Consider the following 24,136-nt stretch of genomic DNA (forward strand, 5'->3'; position numbering starts at 1 on the left):
GCGTTAACCCTTTCCAACTTTCTTCTCTGACGGCATCTGCAGGGCATCCCAGAGCGCTTGGAAGTATCCGTGATTTCAGGTGCTTTCTATACGCCTGGCGCGGTCACAAAATCTAAAAAGTGCGCCGGTTACAGCGAATAATTTGTCTTTCAGTGCTCAACTACTCATACCCACTTTTTTCACAAGGTAACCTCCAGTTAATGTGAGCCAAGCGTTCTAAGAAATGTCATGCTCATCGTCGTGCACGTGAAACACTCTCTGTGTGCATGATTACCACTGACTTCACCAGTCAAGAGCGAAGGCAGACCGTCTGGCTAATATATTTGTTATTTTAGACTGCAGTGTCTTATAAGAAAATCGCAACAAAGCGGGAGTTAATGTGACATGCGCCATTCGCTTATGCATGCACGTGATCGGGGCTCTCCGCAAAAGTAGCTATGCACGCAGCGCCGACACGGCTCTGTTTAAGCAAAGTTCCAAGGACTCCGGAACTTTTTTTTTGAGTGGGGAAGGCGGTAAAGAGGTGGGGCCAAGACTTCATACTTTTTTTGTTATTTATTTAAGGCTCATTTACGTAATAATTTTCATTATCTATATATTTTTTATTTTTTCAATGTTCAATGGTTGGTCTAAACTGTCACGTTCGGGTGACGACACTCTAGCATTCAGGAAGACAACGAAAAGGCTTCCAAAAGACACTGTTTAAGGGGCTGACTCGCGCCGCCCACTAAGAATTGAATGGCCCGGTGGCAGCGTTGGCCATAAGTGTGTTCAGCGGTCATCGAACTGAATGCATGCAGTTCTTGGCCGCGCTCAATTTAAAGCTGACAAGGAACATTCGAGATAAAGAACCAAAAGCAACTACTACAATCTGGAACAATGTGGAAGCCTTTGCACGCGGCCACGATCAATGGAGATAAGTCTGGTCGCACCTCGCATTACAAAACAAAATAATAAAGATGCGTGCCGGCGGTTTTGAGTGCAAACGAACAAACGGCACGAAGATTCGCGGAAATATAAAACGAATTTAAAAGGGAAGCTTTATGCACGAGGAGTGATCAATTGCATTTAAAAAGTTTGGCATGGTTTGTTTAAATTCTGCTAATCATGATCATGTGTACGGGTCAGTCTAGTTCTGTTGGGACATGACTGGTTTAGGTTACTCATATACGAAATGCTTTACAACTGGCTACGAAGATAAGTAGCTCAGCCTCACTGTACTTTGCATTAAAAGAGTACTAGAACTGAACTAGAACGTGTTTCAATTGTCAGAAATCTGATCCAAGTGCAAGCAATTGGAGACGGGGGGGGGGATCGTCTCCCCCTCCCCCTGTTCCGGGGTCCTTGCAAAGTCCTAAGCACGAAATATGCGGACGATCTGACCTTGCGCAAGTTCATGTCCCTCTGCTAGCGTGCCTTGAGATGGAGGCGGCAAAACTTCACCTTACTTTCAGAGGGGGCCGGAACTATGTTCAGTTCTCCGAAAGCCATTTTGCAATACGGATGCGAATGAAAGGACATGCAACGGTGAATCCTGTGCGGCCCTTTTAGAGAAACTGCAAGCTGCATTCATCGTATAGGCGAGAACTTGAACAATGCCTTCGGAGACTCCGTTGATTCCCACCTTTTACCGATTTGTGGTATCTGTCATGCCCTTTACAGTCTTGCGGTTAGCTTAAATAGACTTTTACTCCTCTCATCGCAGGAACAAGTTCTCATTCATAATAAAGTTTTCGTCCGACACGCAACGTGTTCTGCAGTATCAACCTAATCTTTCGGTAAGAACAAGTTAAAATGCCTTAAGTATACGGCCGAAGTAAGCCTCCTCCGAAGCTCGCTGCATGCGAGTCTATGCACTGAGCGCATTTGCCTCTTTACCTGCTTTGCTTCGTCGCAGTCTGTGCTTTTCGTCTCGGTATAACTCTGGTTTCTTATTGGGAGGAGGAAACTCGCCTGTTCATTTTTTGGCCATCAGAAAGAACAGGTGGAAATACAGCACTAATGCCGAAACCAGCGATCGATCAAGATTTAGACGACGCTGTTCCCAGGTGTGCACCTTAATTTTCACCAGCAGCCGCCCACCCCCTCCCCTCGCCCCTACAGAGAGAGAGAGGAAACAAAAGTTGGAGGACACCTCATTGCAATTAGCTGTGACAGCTTTGCGCGGTACTCCGAGCTTTGCGTGCGCATCAACGAAAGCACGCTGGAGGTTATCGCGCTGCAGGAAGCATATGTGCGGGTCCACGATGGGGAGCCGCAACGGCGGCTACCAGGTTATGTTGGTTATCATTCGGCAACTACATGTGAGGAGAAGTCCTGTGCTGCAGTGCCCTGTGTGGACCGCTCCCATCGGCCTGGGAAATTGCGATGTGCAGTGTATGTGCGGCGGGATGTACAACATACTCTCGTTGGCTCGGCGGCGGCGACAACTGATGCCCAGGATTGTGTGGTGGTGACAATGCGCGTTGGTGCTGTTGACACGTCGGTGGCCTGTGTTTACGTGCGCTCAGCTGTCGCGTGGAACGCGCTGTATTTTCGTGCAGTGAGTTCGTGTTGTGCCCCACGCCGAATCATCGGTGGGGACTTCTACGCTCGCCACAGTGCGTGGGGCAGTGCGCACCACTCCGCGCGAGGAGACGACCTGCACGACACAGCAATGCAGCTGGGAATCACACCAATGAACACCGGCGAGCCCAGCTTCCGACGACGCGGAACACCCGGCTCCTGCATCGACGTTGCCTTCGCATCCAGAGCCATAGAGGCGATATGGCACCGATCACCATCTCTCTCGGGCCCGGAACACTACTCCATCCTGATTGAACCCACTGCGACGGAGTCGCGCGCCACACGCACATATTCCATTGTCAACTGGCGTGCGTTCAGGCAGGCTGTAGACGAGGCGGCCACCTCAGGCGCCCCATTTTTCACCAGTCTGGTACGGAGCGCCCTCGCATACACCCGAAGAGCAGAGGTGAGGGTGGGGCAGCCCACACCTGGCAACAAACTGCTCGAGCTGCGCGAAAAAAGGGACTACGCAGAGCGAAGGGCGTGACGGACAGACAGGGGCGCCAACTGGACGGTCTAAAACCGTCTGGACGCGGCAGCGCGCCGCCACGTCCACAAACTGTACCGCCGGCAGTGGGCTTCGTTATGCCATAGGATGGAGGAAGACGCCAGCTCGCGGAGGCTGTTCGACACCTTGCGGCGCATCACGGAACCACAGGCATACCCGCAGCCGCTTTCCGCCCTGGCGATATCCAGCGGGCTCAGGGACGAAGAGCTCGCTGAGCGGTTTGCCGACCAGTTCGTGCCGCTAAGCCCCGCAGGTGCAGCTAGCATAGCTGCACTCGAGAGCCCCAGAAGCGGTGCCACTCCCTCTCTCGTCACCTCGGAAGGTCCCTGCGACGCGCCTTTCACCGCGGCGGAACTGAACAACGCGCTGCAGCGCTGCCGCCGCCGATCGGCGCCAGGACCGGACGGGTTGACCTACCAGATGCTGGGAAACCTGGATGCGGAGCAACGACAGATCCTCCTGCAGCAGATCAACCTTGTTTGGGAACACGGGGAGCTACCGGAGGACTGGCGCACCGCGGTCGTCTGTCCTGTCCGAAAGCCAGGGCGCCCACCTACGGAGCTAAGCGGATACCGACCAGTGGAACTAATATCGGCGGCGGGTAAGCTCATGGAGCATATGGCGTTGCAGCGTTTGAACGAGCGAGCCGCGGATGCTGATTTGTTTCCGTGGGATGCGGTGCACGGTAAATTCGATTTCGGACGTTGTCACGGCTCTGGAACGCGCCAGGGCGGCAAGACAGGTTGCGCTGCTGCTGCTGGACGTCTCGAGCGCTTTTGACAACGTCCATCGCGCACCAATTCTCGCGGTGCTCGAGGGAGCCGGTGTGAGCGGGCGCCTGTTGCATATGTTCGCGGCTTCCTGAACGGGCGCACCATGCGCGTACGAGTAGGGGGCAATTTCTCCGAGCCTCGCCCGGTGGAACTGGGCGTGCCGCAGGGCTCTGTCATATCCCCGTTTTTGTTTAACGTGGCCATGTCGGTGGTGCCGGCCTGCCTCCCTAAGAGCGGCCGACACCATGTGTACATGTCCATATATGCGGACGACATTGCTCTGTGGTGCCGGGGGCCACCGGGCGAGACGCTACGCGTGCGGCAGTGCCTTCAGGAAGCGCTGACAGCAATTGACGCCTGCGTGCGCGGCCTAGGTCTGTCGCTGAGCGCGGACAAATCGGTAGCCATGGCTTGCGTTTCCCTCTCGCGCGCGCGCCTTGCGCCACTGTTACTGGACGAGAGTCCGATTGTTTGGCGTAAATCACTGCGGTACCTTGGCCTGGACATTGACTGGCGCCTTTCCTTTCGCCCCGCGGCGACCAAGGCCTGTTTGCAGATGAGGAGGATCACCGCCGCCGTTCACAAGCTCACCGTTCGAGGCCAGGGCATCTCACAGCAAGCCGCGCTGCGACTGTACAACGCCGCAGCATTGGGGGCGGCACACTACGCGTTGCCGCTCGTCTCGGTGCGCAAGCCGTGCTGGAGGAAACTGGAGCTCCAGCACCGCAAGTCCCTGAGCGTATGCCTCGGCCTGCCTAAGAACTCCCAGTGCGCAGCAACACTGGCCGAGGCAGGAGCGTGGCCTCTCCAGCTACAAACTGCGCGCAGGGCATTGCATCATATCGACCGTCTCCATCGCGCACCGGACGGCGGCTCGCTTCTGCAACGAATACGCACGCACCCACGCTCACGAATGGGTGCGGCGCTACAGGAATATGAGCGCCTCACAGAAGCCCCCCCCCCCTCCCCCCCCCCCCCCTACGGCCACTGCCCGCCCTGACCTGCTGCCTCCGAGATACAGCGAGAAATCGTCGGCATCGCGGGAAAGCGGAGCACCCCCTGTGCGCTGTGCAGCTGCTGACCATAGCCGTCCTACACGAGGAGCTTCAGGACCATCTCGTGTACGCCGACGGCTCAGTCTTCCGCGAAAGCCACTCCCTCGCAGCGGCGGCTACTATACCCGCCCTGCAGCTGCACAGCCAGACACACACCACCTTCCTGGGATCCTCCACCACGGCGGAGCTGATGGGGATCCAGCTGGGATTGGACCTGCTGCTCTCCATCGTCCCTTCGCCACCCAGAACTGCTCTGCTGTGCGACAGTAGTGCAACGGCCGTGGTACTCCATTAGTGCGGCGCGACATCCTCGCAAGCGTCTTGTGCTTAGCGCAGCAAGGATGCGTCGTGCGCTTACAGTGGGTGCCCGGCCACTGCGGCATCACCAGCAAAGAGGAGGCCGCCGAACTCACGACCGCCGCACACCAGCTACCGCCACGAGATCTCCCCCTCGCGCTGGAGGACGTGCGAGCGGTCGTTCACGAACATCTCCGACGGCAGCACCCCGACCCACGCATCGCCGGAGGTGAGCGCATTGCCAGCATCAACGGCTGCCGCGCTCTATCGCGGTCGCAACGCGCAATGATCCTCCGTGCGCGCATCGGCTGCGTGTGGCCCGGGGACCGACGGATGCGTCACGGAATCGCGACGAGTGAAGTGTGTGATTTATGCGGTGCAGTGGAGACACTGGAGCACCAGCTCCTTCGCTGTACCGCGTTCGCTGATGCTCGTCGCAATATGCTCGCGGCCTACAGAGAGCTGGGCCTGCTCCCGGACTCGCTCAAGACACTACTGTGGCCGCAGGGCAGTGCGCGCACCCGTGAGCGAACAATGTGCGCGTGGTTTTTATTTTCCTTCTCTGACTGTACGCGCGCACGACCTGGACAACTTTATTTGGACTCTGTAAATAGTGTAAATATGACTACTCCCTATGTCCTTTCTTGCTATCCCCTCACCTCTTTCGTTTCTCTTCTTCATACTGCCTTCTAACCTTAATTTCCGCTGCCCCAGCTCAGGTGCCGCCGATACAGTGATGGCAGATGCCGGGGTGAGCAAAAATCTTTTAACTTCCTTTTTTATTATATTTTTTTTATTAAACACTTATACTACTACTACTACTACTATGCAACTTTCACGTATGACTGCTGGCCGACGTTCTATTTACAGCATCTCACATGCACGTTCTTATACTTCTTTCAGGGACCTGTCAAACAGTTCATTCAAATTCGCCGCTTGGTTATAGTCAAATTTAAATCAGGCCGTTGCAGAGGCTTGCGCCTCTACTATTTCTATCTCACCTTCCTGCAGTTATGTGATACAGATAATGTATCGGACGCACGCGCTAATGGAAGATCCCCCCCGGTACAGCCCCCGTCAAAAATAAACAGTCCAAGGAGTACGCTTCAAAGCTGTTTAGCGGGACTCCCTCCTCATACACGAAATATTTCAGGGAGGCTTTCAAAAATTTTCAAAAAAAGGCTTATTGGTTGGTAAAGACATGGCTTCTGCGGCCTAGTATTGTGGTGCTGCGCAGGACGACATCTCGATGAAGACTCGTGCCTCGCCTCCCCCCCCCCCCCCCCCCCAGGCGAACTCCAAAAAGTATATATATATATAATTATATATCCAGACACTGTGTACGTCACACGCACGCGACGAGTATCACAAGAGTACAGTACTCCAAAACCATTATAAACAATCGTGGCCGCTTTGCACTCTGAAGAACCACGCCTTTTCGCCTGCAGTCCTTGACCCGAACAGAATCACCTGGCACAAAAAGGTGACGGGTAGCATGCTTGCGATCATAATTTTGCCGCTGATTCTCCCTGAAAGCTGCGTCTATGTCCCGCGCTTCTTTCAGATTGGGCGTCTTAGCTGGCTACTCCTTTGGTTGGAGAGGCAAGGTAGTGCGGAGCCGCCGCCTCTTGAGTAGCTCTGCTGTCGTTTTGTGTAGGGGTCCCGGCGTATCCCTGTACTCTAAGAAAGCCAGATTTAGTTCACCAGAATTTAGAAACTGTTCTTTCACGGTTTTAACCATTCTTTGTACCTCCCCGTTTGCCTCCTGTACCTAGGGCCACACGTCACACTTTTGAATCCATCAACATGCGCGAACTGTTTGAACTCTTGGCCGACAAATAGACCACCGTTATCTGATACCAGCGTTTCCGGTATGCCGTGCGTAGAAAGCACTATTTTTATATGATAAATACCTTCAGTGCTGCTAAGAGAGGTCAGCGGACACAATACCGGAAATCAAGAAAAGTAATCTACCATGAGCAAGTAGTCACAGCATTTCACGTGGCAGATATCCGCCGCAACCCTTTGGCATTGCCGAAAAGCCGTCTCGGTCGGAATCATCGGCTCGCACGGCTGGAGGCGAAATTGGGAACACGCGCGGCAGACGGCATTGAATACCGCAAGATGAGAGCTTAAGTCTGGCCACCACACGGACTCCCATCCCCCTGTTCTACATCTCACAACACCCTGGTGGCCATCATTAACCAGCTTTAACATACTGCTCCTAAAGCTGTGTGGCATAACAAGGCGACGGCCGTGCATGAAGACACCTTTACATACGCTCAAAACGGCATGATCCTTCCTACAGGGCCTCCAAACGGCCGATAACGAAGGTAGACTAGGCCAGCCCTCACGGACATAGCGACGCAATTAACGTACGACAAGTCTAGTCCGTTTGTTCTTCGGCTAGTAGCCTGAAGTGCTCCGACTCAATTAACTCCAATACGGCAATGTTACAGTTGACTTCATCGACCGAAAGGAAGTTCGTCTTTTGGCCTCGCATTGGTGCTCTGGAGAGTGCATCAGCTATTTACAGAATTATGCCCGGGACATATTGCACCTCGAAATTAAACTCCATTAGCGGCATTCTGAACCTTTGAATGAGAGGCGGATCCAGATAAAGTGGAGTCTTTCCTAGCAAAGAAACCAACGGTTTGTGATCCGCTTCAAGAATAATGTGCAGTCCACGCCCATAGCTTTCGAGACGTTTTGCGGATCATGTTATAGCTAACGTCTCCTTTTCAGTTAGCGCATAGCGCATCTCAGTTACTCTCATTGACCTTGAGACAAAAACATCCGACCGATTTTTTATATTCGGCTGAAGCGCAGCGCAGACCCACTCAGTGTCCTCTTGCTGCAGTTGACCCAAAGGTGTCGTTTGTTCAGCCAACTCTGAAACCCTGATATGAATAGTGAGTAATGGTTAGCAAGATCTAAAATATGCGCATTTCTGCCACGTTCGATGGCGACTTTAAATTTTTAGTTGCGCAGAAACTTCGTTGTATCCGGGCGTATGCAATATTGGCTCACGCGGCACACCAGAAGACAAAGCTCCTTTACACTAAACTTTCTATTTTTTTTTCGTTTAGGGTCATGCCGCTTAAGGCCAAGCGTTCCAAGGCGCGAAACAACCGTTCGTCGTGTTCCTTCTGAGTAGGGCCAAAGATTCCCATTTGAAAATTTGTGTATGGGAACCGACTAGTTTGTACTGGTTCTGCTGGAACCAGCAGGAAACCTCCTGGTTTCCTGCTTGTTGTGCCGGTTTCAGCCCGGTGCTTATTCTAGTTTTCTGCTAGTCGTTCTGGTTCCAGCATAAGGATTTTTTGTTGTTCTGTTCGGAGAGCTTTTTTGTGAATAATATATCCTTCAGCTAACAGAAATTTGCAGCTATAGCAGAATACAACTTAAAAAAAACAGCAGTTGCGAACACTCGGCCATGATCCGCGGCGTACTGTATTACTCCGCTGGCCCATCGCTATAGTAAACAAAATAAACATTTTAATGTTTGACTACATTAAACAAGCAGGGCATTAAAATTGTAGATCCAATATTTTTTCTTGCAATTAGTTTGCTGCTTAGGGAACAAGAAAAGTTTTAACAACGGTCTACTTTTTTGTCGTGGAGGAAATCTGTGCGGCGGTCGTGAATTTGCGCGGTGCTTCACTGCAGACTCAAGTAGTATCAGGCTATTAACCTATCCGACTAGGAGCGCAAGATTTGAATTAAAAGTCAGAAATTTAATGAGATAACTTTTCATAATAAATATTCACCACTAACACCAGTGGGACACCCATCTTGGGGGTATATATCAGCAAGAACCCATGTGGTATTAGAATGTGAGCACAAGTCACACATGGAAGTTGTATGTATATTTTAGGGCTTTAGTGTTGCTAGTTGCTGCTTTTCAAGACGGGGTTTGAAGCTGTACTTGAGTTTCTACTACGGGCAGGTTTGCATGGTCCTGCAGGATGAGTTTACCAATTTACCGCAGGTTTCAAGTGTTTTTTTGCATGCTTAATGTTTAGGAAGTTTAAATTTGTTTTTATGCTTCAGAAATGTTCAAAAATTAAAGGATATATCCTACGAATTATTTATCTAAACTGAATTAAATGTAATGTTTCGATGCTATATGGACGCTAATGTCTCCAACACCTACTGATTCCATAGGCTACTGGTTCCATCAGCTGCTTGTTCCAGTAGCTGCTGGGAATGTGCTAATAAACCAGTACTACTGGAACCAGTAGGATTCCAGCAGCAAACCAGCAGCAAATTTTCACCTGGGTAAGGACATCGTTTGTTAAAGGGAAGATAAAATGGTTTTCTGAGAATTGGCGGCTATTGAAGAATTCGAATTAGGAAGCTTCTAGGTAAAGCATACGAAGTAGTTTTGCGCTAGCATTTAAAATTGTGACGTACTGACCAATTAAAGCCTCAACTACGGTGAACTATTATTTAGTTCATTCTAACCTCGACGGTGCTCAGGTTTCTCCTTTGTGCGATGAAGGTGCGCGGGGAAACTCATGGTGACGTCATTGCTGGTGAAACTTCATATGTGCGCTGCATTTGTCTGCATGATGCCCTTCGTCTTCCTTTGCACAATGCTTCGTGAGCTTCACATTCGCCGGCATTCGTTTTCTTCCTTGAAACAACCGTTTCATCGTGGGGAACATATTGCCGCTATGCGTTACGTGACCACTGCGGCCTCTGCCTGTCGCTGGGCACGGCAGAGAAGTCTGAACACTGACGCCACTTTAGTCGGCGGTTACGTCACCGTTTCAAATGCTGGCGGAAAAAGATTTCGCATGCTTTACCTACAAGTTCCAAACATTCGGCTGGTTAAAACTCATCGAATTCTTAAACCTGTTCACTTGCCCTTTAAGTTCATGACCCCCGGAATTCCATCAAGAATATCCCATATTTGTCTTTGAAAATACTCCGGAGCCGAAGTTACGTCAAATGGTGGCCGCTCACAGCAATAACGGCCAAACAGAGTATTGAATGTTGTGAGCAGTTCACCGTTCCTTGCTAACCTCACTTGTTTGAAACCAGAGTTCGCGTCGAGTTCGTAAAAATTAACTGACTGCACCAGTGAGCAACCAGCCTGTCCCAGCGTCGCAACCATTCGATAAGCTTCGGAACCTTTGCGTCTTGTAGTCCAAATACAAAGCGGTCGAAAAAGAATCACCCGCTTTTTTATCTCCCGTAGTCACATCTATCGGCCAGCGTATGTAACATGCTCGACTGGTTCTTGGTGGCGGCGATGGAAGCACCCGCTTTCGTAGGCCAAGTTTCGTGTGGCAACCAAATCGGTATCGAACTGCTTCTTCACAACATCGTATTTCTTCGAGTCTTCCTCGCACAAGATGAAAGTCTTGAAAATGCTGCGTGCCTGTCGTCCCATCGTGTACAGCAACGTACGCACCTGAGCCTCTTGAGGTCGCTCATAAAGTCCTGAGGCGAATCGGTAGTAATCGAATTCTTGTATCCACGCCGGCCATTCGGACGTCTTGTCAAAGATGAAGCTCGCTGGTGGCTGCACTAAAAAAGGCTGGGAAGAAACATTCGTTTCTTGTGACATTTTCCATTGCTGCTATCCGGATGGTATACAATGATGCTGGCGGCTGGCAACAGGCAGCGATATCTGCAGTGGGTACACTATATTTTGGACAGCGACTTCCGACAAAATGTGGTTTCTTGCTGGACGACACCTCGATAATGACTCCTGCGTCCCCCCTCCCCCCTGGCGAACGCCAAAGAATAAAGGACCCCGGTTTATTTCCACATGACAAATATATATGCAGACACTGAGTACGTCACGATTTTGTAGCTGCTCGTTAGTATAGCCATGCCTGTTTTAGAATTTCGAAAAACGCGATTATTCTCTGCGCTGTGGCTCAACAAAACTTGGCTACATCTTGCCAAAATACATGCGCTTTCGGAAAGCATGCAGGCAAACCACCCACCTTTCCATTCCACGTAATAGGTTAAAAAAGCCAAATTTTTTCCTGCAACATCTAGCGCCAAGGATAATTGCGTTTTCGAAATTCTAAAAGCCGGCATGGCTATACTAAGGAACAGCTACAAATCTCTAATCGAAACTAGGCGCGTAACTCTATAACTTAAAAAGATAATTATTAAAAATTATTTAGACACCTTACCACTTAAGATGATTTACCGGTTTTCTGATATCCTCCAACATTGGGAATAGTACGCCGGAAAACCCAATTTTTACTCCAAAATGCCTATTTTTGAAACTTTTTCCTGGTAGAAGTCTAAAGTTTGGGAGGATTGAGGACGCAAAGCCATTCCTCTTTAGAGAGGTTATGGTCGCTGAGGATGCATAACGAAGCATAATGTAGGCCTCAAAAGCAAACCCCTTGCGAGTGTAGCTCAAAGCGCGATTGAGTGTTCACTAACCCAAGAACCGAGTGCGGTTTTAGAGGGAAAATAGCATAGTTATTTAAGAGTTATCTCACCAAATGCGAACAGCATGTTGTAATGAATAACTTGATCTCTAAACCACAGGCCGTGCTGACTTGGGTGCCACAGGGCTCAGTACTGGTACCGAACTTTTTTTGCTTTACGTAAATGACTTTCCGTCAACCTTAAAATATTCCCAATCATTAATGTACGCTGATGACACAGTGTTAGTATTTATAGGAGACCCAATAGGAAAACTAAACAGCAAAGTAAACGAAGAAGTAGTTTGGGTCTTAAAGTGGTTTACTACCAACCAGCTAACTGTTAATACCCAGAAAACAAAATAAACTGTGCTCAGCTCAAGGCGAAAAAAATTTAAACTACAACGAAATCCGCTTGCATGTAAACAATGAGCCGATACAAAATGTAACAAGCTTTAAATACCTAGGTGTGCATTTCGATTCTGACATGCACTGGAGAAATCACATAAAACAACTTTGTTGAAAACTTGCATATGGATGTCACATTCTCTTGAAAGCACGAGGATGTTTTGATTACTCGATTCTATGCATACTATAATTTGCTTTTATACATAGTCAGTTAAGTTACTGCAGAGAATCTTGGAGCAACACATACCCCACATATCTCGAACGCATAGTCCGACTACAAAAGAGAGCCCTAAGAATCATCACATATTCCAAACACAGTTGCCCTAGCAAGCCACGTTTTCAGACAGCCCGTATATTACCTTTACATTAAATTTATACGTTAAAAACTGCCCAGACAATACATAAAATACTGGAATCCAATAAGCCGTTTCACCAAAGTATTTTTATAACCACTAAAAAGGACACGAGCTGCAAGTTCAAATCATTTAAACTTATGCCGCAATACATACGGGAAAAGGATGACTGAGTACAACGGTGCACTAATACAGAATGGCTTTCCTAATGATGTTAAAATTAAAAGTAATTTTTCACAATCCCTCAAAATGTTCTTGCTGAGTCTAATTTTCAGGATGGTTGGAAGGGTGAATTTTGGACGGAATAATTTTGTTAAGGTTATGTGCAAAGAAAGTCCGCATGAACAGCAATTGTATATACTGACATTTTTTAATAAAATTGATGCGCAAAGTGTGTGTTGGGATTTTATTATTTTGAATTTATTTACGTGAGTATTCTCTCCACTTGCTGTATTTGCAAGGTATCTTTGTGATGGACCAGACACTAGCCTTGGCTATGGGTTCAGTACCATTGTACATAGTTTTCTTGAACTTATTTCAGTTTTGAAATAGAAAGAAAACAATTTATGCGCCTTTCATTTTCTCAAAATAAAGTCTAAACCTTCCGCTGGTATTCCGAAAATGAAAGGCGCAAAATTTCTCCACTTTGTACGTGCACGCCACTGCCTATTAACAGCGCGACTGATGTCTTCAGTGACACAGTGAGCCAGTTACACTTTCTCTGGCATTTACACATGATAAATGCATAGGTGCCCCTATTAATTTCCACATCGCTACGTAGCTGCTGAGGACTACACAGGAAGACGACTTATGTGTCCAGTGCTTGCCTCTGAACGGTGAACAGATACTCGCCTAAATTTAAATGTTAGTCAGTTCCATTGCGAGGAATGCCAATATTACTGTTATCCGTGCATTCCGAAATAGCGATTACCTTCGGCGAGAGATGATCGAGCAGGGTATTTAAAATCAAGCTTATAAACAGTTACGTTTCAGCACCTCTTTGTAACTTGAGGTTCGCAAATGAACGGCAGTAATACCACGTTTCGTTTTTGGAATAATGTAAATTTTAATTCTCATCAGCGGTCAAGGTGGGTTGAACAAAAACCACACCGCCAAAAAATGCACGCAACCACACCGAAGAGCACGCGTCACTGGCCGGCGAACTTGTCACTCCGTGATTTACTTTACACCTGAGCAGAAACGGAGAGCTGCTCAGCTATTACGACGCAGCCTATATCCAGTGCCAATTTCCAAGCAGCCAACAACATGATAAACATTGTGTCGCAGGGGAATCCTTGTGTCACAGGGATAGCGCGTGAAGGGTATATGTAAACATAGTGCACATCGCCCAGTGGCCTGTCCAATGGGGTGCGGCTGCTTGCGCTCCGCGGTGATAAAGTTTCGGATTAGCCGCCATACTTTATCAGTACTCTCACCTGAAAGCGGGGCTTCAGGAAAGCCACATCTTACCGTTTCAAGTGGTGGGCATGTGTTGTTCGACACATCAGTTGATTTCATACTCTTCCATTGTAGAGCCAGTCTTTTTTTCTCTGCTGACAAAATTTCATGCTCCGCCTGGTTTTATTGACATGGCCGTGTTCTTTTCGAAAATTCCGTGGATGTGGGATCAATGTATTGATTTGTACAAGCTTAAAGCACGTCGCAAAAAAGAAAACACACACAGAATCGAGTTTTTTATAACACCTGTTTTGAGTTAGTGATAACATGTTAAACATCACACATGTACGTATATGACACAGCCATGAACTTTTCGTTGCCAGGGCAGCATGCGAGATGCAAAAATGCAAAACTGTTTATGCAATGTAGTTTATAGCTTCCGACCTGATGCTCGGTGAAGTTTGACGAAAGTAAGGGACTGCAGATATCGGTAGTTTTCATTTCGAAGTGAGGCTACAGATGACGGAAAGAATGGAATTAACTGGAGCGACAGGTCAACAATACAAAGATCCAATTGAGACTACGGTATTAAATGAAGTGCGACAGCGGGACCATGACAACTTCGCCTGGTCATACAAAAATTTCATGACGACAGGAGTGACGAATCAAATCTTTGTTATTTTATTCTTTGGATTCCTAAGGCGAATCCACACCCTACACCAATCATACATCGAATTATACGTGTTTTTTCAAGAAACACCTAAAACAATTAATCTACGTTAAATTTAACACAGCTGTGCTGGCCATGCACACCAGCATGGCGCTGAATGGTCCTGCACCTTTACAGCACCATGCAACACCAGAAGAGCTACGCTCCGACTGCTGCCTGGCACGTCATGAAGAGCCGAAAGACTGCGGCTGGAAGTTCAGGTGTAGCTCGGGAGGTGCTTTTGCGGATCCCAGCGTCGGCGTCGCAGGTCCGGATGACGAGGGCACGACGAGCTGCGCAAACGAAGAGAGCTCTTGAACATCAGCTGGCTAACGCGGACTAAACGACGCGTTAGACAGGGGTCTCTTCATTTTGCGTATACGACAGTATATATGCGTCAACATGCCATATTGGAGCTGAAATACTCGGCGACTTGGTGACTGCTGATAGTGGTTTTATTCGTTCCCTCTGTTGTTTATGCTGAGGTTATATGTATCGCATTCCTGCAATCAATCCAGGGCATGTTTTAGAGAAATTACAAGTGAACGCGGTGTATGCGAATAGTACTTTCAAAATCTAATCGAATATGGATCATGTATGTAATAATCAAATAGAATACGAATGAAATCTTTCACAAAAATCAGGTACTAGCATGAAAACTCGCGCGAAACCAATTATCGTGTGTCACAGCGAAGCGCTAGCGGTGGCGCTGCCGTACTGCGCCATAACTTAAGAGCTTTATAACTATACCTTTCAAAGTACGCAACACTCATCTCTACAAAGGAGTACGTGTCATGAAGGCAGCGTAATAGATATGTGACCATCACCGTCCTGTGTATGCAAAAAATTCAATTTGCTACTGTTTACGACAGGGAATAAACTAATGCCACATCTCACTGCATGAGAATGGCGAGAACTACGTGTTAGTCATGGATTCCCAAACCTAAGGCAGGGCTTACAAACTCTGCCCGTGTCATGCCATATCGCCCAACTTTCAAGGCCATGTATGAATTGTAACGAACGAAGGCCACCTGAAGAGACCGCCTGGTCCCGCCGAAACTTCCCATCCCGAGCATATCGACTGCGGCAGCATGCTGTGCAGCACCGGAGTGCACCCTGTTGTGGAAACAATCCACGTCCAGCCTTCATCAAAGTTAGCGCCAGTTATTCGACAAGTATTCAAAGACTTGAAAACATACTTGATTCATTTCGAATATTTTTCTGAATGCACTATTTGATTCGTTCAGCGGATCGAGCAGGAACATGTGCAAACGGCGGATTCAAACATTCTACCAGATGCTTACTTCTTTTTCTTTTGAGTGTAGCAGAAATTACAGCCCAATCCAAACCCGAAACCAAGCCACGACAGTCAGACGATACCTAATGTCAAGAAGTATCGCATCACCATGTGGCGGCACACTCTCCAGCCTCGCGATGCCTTTATATACCTCTCCTTCTTTCCTAGATTAGTGATGCAGGAATCCCACTGCTCACATCGATAGATCACGCATACTCACGCATCAAACTGTTCAAGTACAATAAAGCATCTCAAAAATCGAATTAATGTGGTTGAATTATTTAATAGATAATTAGCCTACTCATAATTACCTATACATACATGAGCACTTGTCCTTAGGAACCACATCAAGTCAAAGACCACAACGCATTCATCAGGTCCACCTCTATCCCGCTTAAACCCTCGAGCGTTTGCGGCCTGGTAGGAGTAGCCTGCTCGTCTCGCATTCCAAGCTAGGTCGTGGCTTGAATCCCACCCTATTCATACCGATTCATTTTTCCCCGAAGTTACTTTACTTTAACAGTACCTCTTGCTGGGCTAGTTGGTGTAACATTGTGTAACAAAAGATAAAAAACAACGCTAATTTTGACACAAACCACACAGAAAGACCAGACAGGACGGGCGGTTGCATACATAAACGTGCTTCAGACGTTTGCGACCAATAAGATCACGCTAGCAACAATTGAACTCCTTCACAGCCTGCAGGTTCCGCGCGTAGACGGAGCAGCGTATATTTTATATGGGAAGAAAGAGTGTGATTGCACTGCCGTGTTTGAATTACCCACGGGAGGAAATATTGCTGCAACGTCACAACTCCATCCATTAGGAATTGCTCGAGGACGGCAACGACGGCACCGCTTCTTGTGTGACATGGGACCTTCAATGCTGGCGCATTAATAAAGAGGCCCCAGCCAACCCGTGCCGATGCATTCCAAAATGAATGCTAGCGCAGCCTAATGAAGCAATCCTGGTGTCGAGGATGGTGCACCAGCTGGCGACGATCACGAGCACAGAGATGCAGCGAGCGGGCTGCGTGAGTCTCGACAACAGGAGTGCTTCGTCAGGTCACGCCCGCATGCAGTTTGGCGTCGATTGGCACACGTTGGACAGGGGTCTCTTCATTTTGCGTATACGACAATAATATATGCGTAAACATGCCATCTTGCGAGCTGAAACACTCGGCGACTTGGTGACTGCTGATAGTGGTTTAATTCGTTCCCTCTGTTGTTTATGTTGAGGCATATGTATGGTATTCCTGCAATCAATCCAGGTGTTGATAGTCAGTACCCGTGTCATGCCCCTTCTCTCCTTCATCGTATTTCTGCGCTGCTTCTTCATTATGCATCAGAATCCACTCGACCAGCTGAACAATCTGGTGTAATTAATTCTTTGTGTTTTATTTCTGGAGCTTTAAACATTGTAAATGGTTAGGTTGAGAAGTGCTCATTCAATACACCTGTCGTTCATGTGCCGGGCCTTGTTTTGGGACACTATGAAGTTTTTTTACACCATTGGATCACCCCTCATTTTACGAAGTACATCATCATTTTTCAAACCGCAGGTATTGCTTCTGCCAAAACGTACAGGGTTTATTTTTGTCTACATATCTGGTTATAAAGCAGTGTTAGGTGACTTTTCTTGCAAACGATGCCGTTATTTCTGGTCCCTCACCTTTTGTATGTGTAACCTTTCTGTGAGTGTTTTTTTTTGGAAGCTAGAGCTAAAGCTTCGAGAAAGACACCGGCGAGATGCAACGCAGCAGCTGTTGGCAGTTCTCGTTTGCTGTGTGGGGATCTGCCCTGCAGTCCCCTGTGTAGACTTTCCGGCGATGCACCGTGAAGCAGCAGCCTCGCCTCGAGTAGGAGCACACTCCCTTGTTAGTTACCTTAACTAACGAGTGACTGCGCCAGCGCCTGCATGCACGCGGGAGAGGGCAGAAGGCGGTTCGGCTAGGATCGTCGGCGCGAGCGGACGTGTCGCTCGCGGCTCCGCTCTTCGCCAGCGGGGCGAGGAAGCGGGGGAAGACTGGCTCCCGTATCTCGTCCCGTCCGGCCTCGGAGAATATCCCTTGCCCTAGCGCTGGGCGAACATTCGCTCGGAACCTTGCTGGTGAGTCGGACGAGCTCGATTCGTTATCGTATCTTGTTGCTAGCTGGCGTTATTGTTGCTGTAGCAATAAATGCCTCTTTTTGTCATCCGCAGTGTGGTTTCTTTGTTCCCTCGGAGCAAGGTCCGCCGTGGTCGGCGTGCGTTCGGTAGCGTACGCGACCACCACGTGGGGTCCGGGCGGCTTTGAACTGTGTACGCCACGATTAAGTGCGAAGAACGTATTTATCTCTCCCCTATCAACCCCACATCTGGCGCCCAATGTGGGACCTGCTCTTTGAACTTTGCACGACTGTCGGTTCGATTCGATGAACGCTCTTTGTCCCGACTTGACAACTGCTAAACCTAGAGTGAATTTTGAGCGCTACGCCCTGCGGCATGCTTTCTTGAGAGCGAGGTGTATTGCGCTGCAGTATGTTTGAAGTTTTCGACATGCTCAGCACGTTTTTCATCGTTTCCCTGGAGTTTCTTCGGGAGAACCACTTGGTCCGCATCGAGGGAGCGCGAGGGCTTGTGCCCGCGGAGTTGCCGAGTCCGAAGCGAGTGAGTGTGGAAGCCGCGCGGGTGGCCCGAGTTTCTGTATATATTTTCTCTGCTGTTTCTTTTTTCGACTCTGGGAGTAGCGGCTCTGGGAACCGGGTGGCCTGGGTCCGCGGGTGCCGCTACGAGTTCGTTGGTATTAAAGCTCGGCACCGGGCGCCCCGACACAGTCTGATAGGGTGGGCGCCGACCCCTCATAAGCTGCTTTGTGCAGTGAGCCGGGTAGGACCACCCCACAAGCTGATGTCTCCTCGCGGCTGCGCGCTCGTAATCCGTTTCGGGTCTTAGTTGTGGTCACGGTCGTTGTCAGTGGTAGTCACGCCTATTGCTTTTCGGAGCTGCTTGCACCACGTCAGAAGAGGCACGACCACCAGACCGTGGTGTTGAGAGGGTGCGCACTTTCCTGCCCGCCCATTTTTTTTGTAACCTTGCACGAACTGAGCAGTCTCGTTCAACTCAAGAAAGGGCTTATTTCACTCGAACTTTGCGTTAGCACAGCCGCCCGACACGTTTTGCTAGCGAGTTAGGCATTGTGCCACGAGGCCCTTGCGGATATCGTTTCCCCTCCCGTGACCTATGTTAAAGGCACGCTGAGAGCGTTTCGGTAATTTTGCAGACCCGGTGGAGCAACCCAGGCATGCTGTCCGGTGCACATCGTCTCGTTGCAACATACTGCGACGGAGCGGCCTGTATCCTGTTCGCCGCATCCACCCGGGACAGCTGCGGCGAGACCAGTCAGCAGTAACCTCCGGCTGCTGCTGCCCTGGCGACTGCTGCAGAATCCTGGCCTGCAGTTTTCCCACCGGCCTTCTATTCGCGGGCCTGCGGACACGGTAATCCGCGGGCCATACCACTCGTCCCAGCGGAGACCTTCACGCCGCCTTCGGAACACCGCGGAAGTCTGCGTGGACGCTGACAGCGTGGCCTCCGCAGCAAGACCTGCCTCAAATGCATGAAAACCAGGAGACTCCTCCATATCATGTACTTTCAGGCGCGTGGGTGTTTTAGGTTGGGGGGGATGTGGGGATCTGCCCGGCAGTCCCCTGTGTAGACTTTCCCGCGATGCAGCAGCAGCCTCGCCTCGAGGAGGAGCACATTCTCTTGTTACCATAATTAACGAGAGAGGGCGCCTGCGTCGCAGCGCGAGAGCCTGCTCGCACGCGGGAGAGGGCAGATGACGGTTCGGCAGGGTTCGTTGGCGCGAGCGGACGTGTCGCCCGCGGCTCCGCTCTTCGCCAACGGGGCGAGGAAGCGGTGGGAACACTGGCTCCCGTATCTCGTCCCGTCCGGCCGTGGAGCATATCCCTTGCCCTAGCGCGGGAGAACATTCGCTCGGAACCTTGCTGGTGAGTCGGACGAGCTCGATTCGTTATCGTATCTTGTTGATAGCTGGCGTTATTGTTGCTGTAGCAATAAATACCTGTTTGTGTCAGGCAGAGTGTCGTTCCTTTGTTCCCTCAGAGCAAGACTCGCCGTGGTCGGCGTGCTTTCGGTTGCGTACGCGACCACCGGGTGGGGTCCAGGCGGCTTTGAACTAGGTCAGTCGCGATTAAGTGCGAAGAACGTATTTATCTCTCCCCAATCAACCCCACAGCTGTCACAATTAATACGAGGGAAGATCCCACAGAATGCCCAGAGCACTAACCAAGTCTCGGACAGTGGCCGGTGTCGGGAGTCGGATTGCACGCACGCGGGCACTTTGGCCCACGCCCGAGCTTGTTCCCGGTCCCGTTGCGACGCTAATGCCAGGTCGCGAGTGCGGCTGCGTGCCAGCGCCACGAGTGGCCGAGCCCGCGCTGTAGCTCTCCTCTGCCGAAGCACAGCTCGGAGTTCGGCCGACCGGTCTACGACGGCTTGCTCCGAGGACACGCCCTATAAAGTAGGTTGGAATGTTGAAGGTGAAATTTTAGTGAAAAATTAAGAACAATTAGTTACACAAGAAATACATTTCAAAAAGGCCCCATGGTGCAAGACCGCAGGTGGGACCTCGCATTCTGTTATATGCCCCCTTGCCCCTCACGTTGATCAGACCCTACACACCACTCTCCAGTTGCCTGCACGAAGCGCCGTCAACAACGACCAGTCCTAAAATTAAATAAATAAAAAATAACCCAATACATAAGCGTTGTCTGTTTCATTACCTCCAGTTTGTTAAATTGATTTCATTTTTGTAACCACTCCCCTCTGTAATGCCGTAGTGGCCCTGAGGGTATAATAAATTTTCTTTATTTCGGCAAAACTAAATACAACGTTTTGTATTGGACCCCAGTGGCTGTGCCCAAGGTGTTTTGCTAACTTAATGAAACCTTGCTAACTTAATGAAACTAAAATAAAAACAGCATCAAGAAACTCAAAAGTAATTTATGTAGCCGTCGAAGGAGAATACCCCATAAATCCAATGAACAGAAGCGTGGCCTTTTGGTTGGGTATCCGCGTCGAGTTCGGGAGGTGCTGGGTTCGATACCTTGTGCTGCCGGATAGCCACCGGTTTTCTAATGGTTATAAGATTTCCCCCATCTTGGTGCTTGGCTCTCCTGGGGTGAGATGCTTGGGAAAAGGGCCTCTTCGACCAAACCGTTGAGTTGACAGGCCAGTGGTTCGGTCCGCCGTCAAGTAACCCTACATACGCCTCGTGCCGAAAAAATTCGTCTGTGGCCCCTAATGTAAGTTATTATAAGGGTATTAATGTACATTACATTAATGGACGTTACATAACTATGTACATTAATGTCTCAACAATCACTTCACAGAAGAAAACACGCAAGCAGAAATACTCTTTTAATTAAGCGTACAATGCGGGTACAAAAAGCGGTTGTAGCTGTCAACGCAAACCCACTGATGCACCCAAAGACGATTCCCAATGAGCCAACAAAACAGTGAATGATAACCTACAATAGAAGACAGACAGCAGATCCTCAATAATTCTGATGAATAATAATGTTACAGTCCAGCCTACTGATCAACATTGTTACCATCTTAAGGTGAATTTGTCTTCATTAAACAGTATATATCCAACATTCCGCGTTTCATTGGGTTCAGTTTCCTAGTGCACACAGAAAAAAGCGTAAAAAAGCAGAATAACAATCATCACAAAGCGCTGGCATAGTGTATCAGAAAAAAACATCGTCTTTTGTGTGAAGCCTCATTGTAACGCTCAGCAGTCGCGTTTAAATATGCTATGAACCAGCCATAAAAGTTACGGTAAATATAAATTGTCCATGTATGATCCATTTAGAGAATCGAAAGCAAGCAGCCTGAGGTGTGCAACCCATTTCGAGAATGTCCACTTACCGGGAGAAGGAGCGCAGGAACGTCTACGCAAATCAGCGGCCCTAGACGCGACCCAGTTGGAGCCAGGTGCCGCCACGTCACGTCCGTCCGTTGTACCCACTGGAGCCGCAGCCGCAGAGCAGGGTGTCGTGTGCCGCGCTAGCAGCGGCAATGCACGGTTCAGCTTCCTTGTCGAACGGGTGTACCAGCAGCAAGCAGTGTGTGTTGCTGCAGACGCCGCAGCCCTTTGGCCCCGTCTGTAAGGTGCCAGAAAGCGTTCTGCTTTCGAAACGGACGATGCTTTGCTCCTTAATTATATCTGGCTGAAAAAGGGCCTGCAAGCCGTGAGTCTAGAACCTTTCAGCAGCTGCCAGATGTTGGGGCTCTGCCGATTGCCCGAAGTCGGCAGCGCGTGTACTGTACGTCCTCACTTGAGATCCATTAAGAAACTCAATGTGAATGAGCGGCCAAAAATGCCTGTTCAAGGTGCACCGTAGAATATATTCAATGCGATCCTGAGGATTCTGCTCCCTCTGGAAAAATGTTGGGGGGGGGGGGGGCAGAGGGCTGCCCCCCCCTGATCCGGGGTCCCTGAACACACCTTAAAGTGCGTTAGCCGCGCTCCAAGGGAGAACTACAGACTGAACAAGAGCTATTCGTTGCTGCGCCGTTATGTGTGTTTGCAATAATGGGCACTTTGAACAGGTTCAGGACTTCTTCCTTGCCTATAGTTCACTCTGCAAACTTTTTGTGCATATTTGGTTCTTTTATTACTGGTTTCCAAGGACGAGAATTCACACTTACTATGCAATCTGGCAGTGATTGGCAGCTACCTATTTTGCGCAACTAGACCTTATGTATGGACAGCATTTTTCTTTGTGGAAAATTTTTGAAATAAGTTGTGAGAAGCCACCCATTATTTACGAATTGCAAGCAGCCTGGATACCTTGGTGAACGGGCTCTAAGCCAGTTGAAATCGAGTTCTAACGCGATCAATTCATGTACAATGCTCCCAGAACAACGCGAAGTAAAAGGGGCACGCGAACCCCGGTATATATATCCAGTGTTGTAGGCGTTACCGAAAAAAAAAGTAACTAAATACGTTACTCGCTACTCTAAAATAAAAGGAACGCGCTACCGTTACCGAAAAAAAGTACCGCACGTTACTCTGCCGTTACTTCATGGCCACTAACTTTAATTAGTCTTCGTCTTATGAACCGATAACGATTTTATAAAGCTCACATTTCACATAAAGCGTCTAGCTCAAACAACGATTTCACGCGAAGTCCTGATTTAACGATTATTTTGCACAAATCTGCAGGAGCTTAGCAATGTTATAGTGGCACATGGTGAAACCATTTTCTGCATGTGACATTAAGCACAAAATGACACATCGATATTTCTAGCTTCACAAAGAAAACCTCGTCGCACTATCAACCAATTTAAGGTAATTCTGAAAAATGTTATATTCCAAATGCTCCGCATGCTTCCACTCTTTAGAGAGTTGTGTGTGTGTGTGAGTGGTTTGGGAAGCGGAGGCTGTTGAAGGCAATTGTGTGAATGAGTGTTCATGCACGTGTTTCGTGCTTGATGCGTATTCTGTCCTTTTAAAGCGAAAACTTTACTGGTGGCGAACTTCCGATTTCGCCGTGGCGGTGCTCCCAGGAAGCACATGACATCACAACGCGCGCCTCGCCGCGGAGCCGAACCGGGGTTGCGGCGGCTGGCGCACTCGGCGCGAAATAGAGACGCTCCAAGTCTCCGCCATTGCGGTCAAAATGCGCCAAAGCCGCCGAACGCGTCGGCAGTCAAGCGCAGTTGGATATAGAGGGTTTCGCTTTTGCCCACGTGACGTCGCCGTGCAGCGTGCGCGCGCGTTACGCCGGAGTATAAACGCAACAGAGCCTGCGCTTAACCGCTAACCAACGTATCCAGGTGGCGGGATCTATGGGTGCCACTGAAAACCCCGCACACTCACTGATTAAAAAAAATCAAACCTGTGCCGAGGCTCCGACTCGAACCAGGGCATTTGGCGTTTGAGAGGGAGACGCCCTTTTTTTTAGTTGCTGCGTCGTCAACGGCAGGTGTTTTCTGGCATGCATTCGAGCCGCAACATGGGTCGTCGAGAGCACCTATACGTGTTGTTTATTTACAACATTACTTTTCGTGCTCTGCGCTTTTTGAGAAAAAGAAGGGGGGGGGGGTGGAGTGGATGATAATTGGAACAAACAGTAACTGGTAACGTGACTCCTCCCGTTACCAAAAATGTTAACGGAGGGACATTACCCGTTACAGTTACGAAGTGGTAACGAGTACGTTACTAAGTTCCCGGAAAAAGGAACACGTTACCGGTAACGCCGTTACTTGTAACGCGTTACCGGCAACACTGTATATATCCAGCACCGCATAGAGATGCTTTGCACTATAGCAAATGCCGAAATCACAGTGACGCACTT

General features: G+C 49.2%; 1 protein-coding gene across 1 annotated transcript in view; it reads right to left on the reverse strand.

Annotated features, from left to right (window-relative positions):
• Positions 1-14,417: 14,417 nt before the first annotated feature.
• The window catches only part of LOC144100586 (uncharacterized), a 45,654-nt gene continuing 35,935 nt past the window's right edge, over positions 14,418-24,136 (reverse strand). The window contains exons 5-7 of the mRNA XM_077633487.1: positions 21,702-21,937; positions 20,056-20,282; positions 14,418-14,760 (exon numbers count right to left, since the gene is read on the reverse strand). Of these exons, the coding sequence (XP_077489613.1) occupies positions 14,653-14,760; positions 20,056-20,282; positions 21,702-21,937 (571 nt within the window). The 3' untranslated portion in view covers positions 14,418-14,652. The remainder of the gene's footprint in view (positions 14,761-20,055; positions 20,283-21,701; positions 21,938-24,136) is intronic.

This window comes from Amblyomma americanum, chromosome 1 (assembly GCF_052857255.1).
Source record: "Amblyomma americanum isolate KBUSLIRL-KWMA chromosome 1, ASM5285725v1, whole genome shotgun sequence".
Taxonomy (NCBI): Eukaryota; Metazoa; Arthropoda; class Arachnida; order Ixodida; family Ixodidae; genus Amblyomma; species Amblyomma americanum.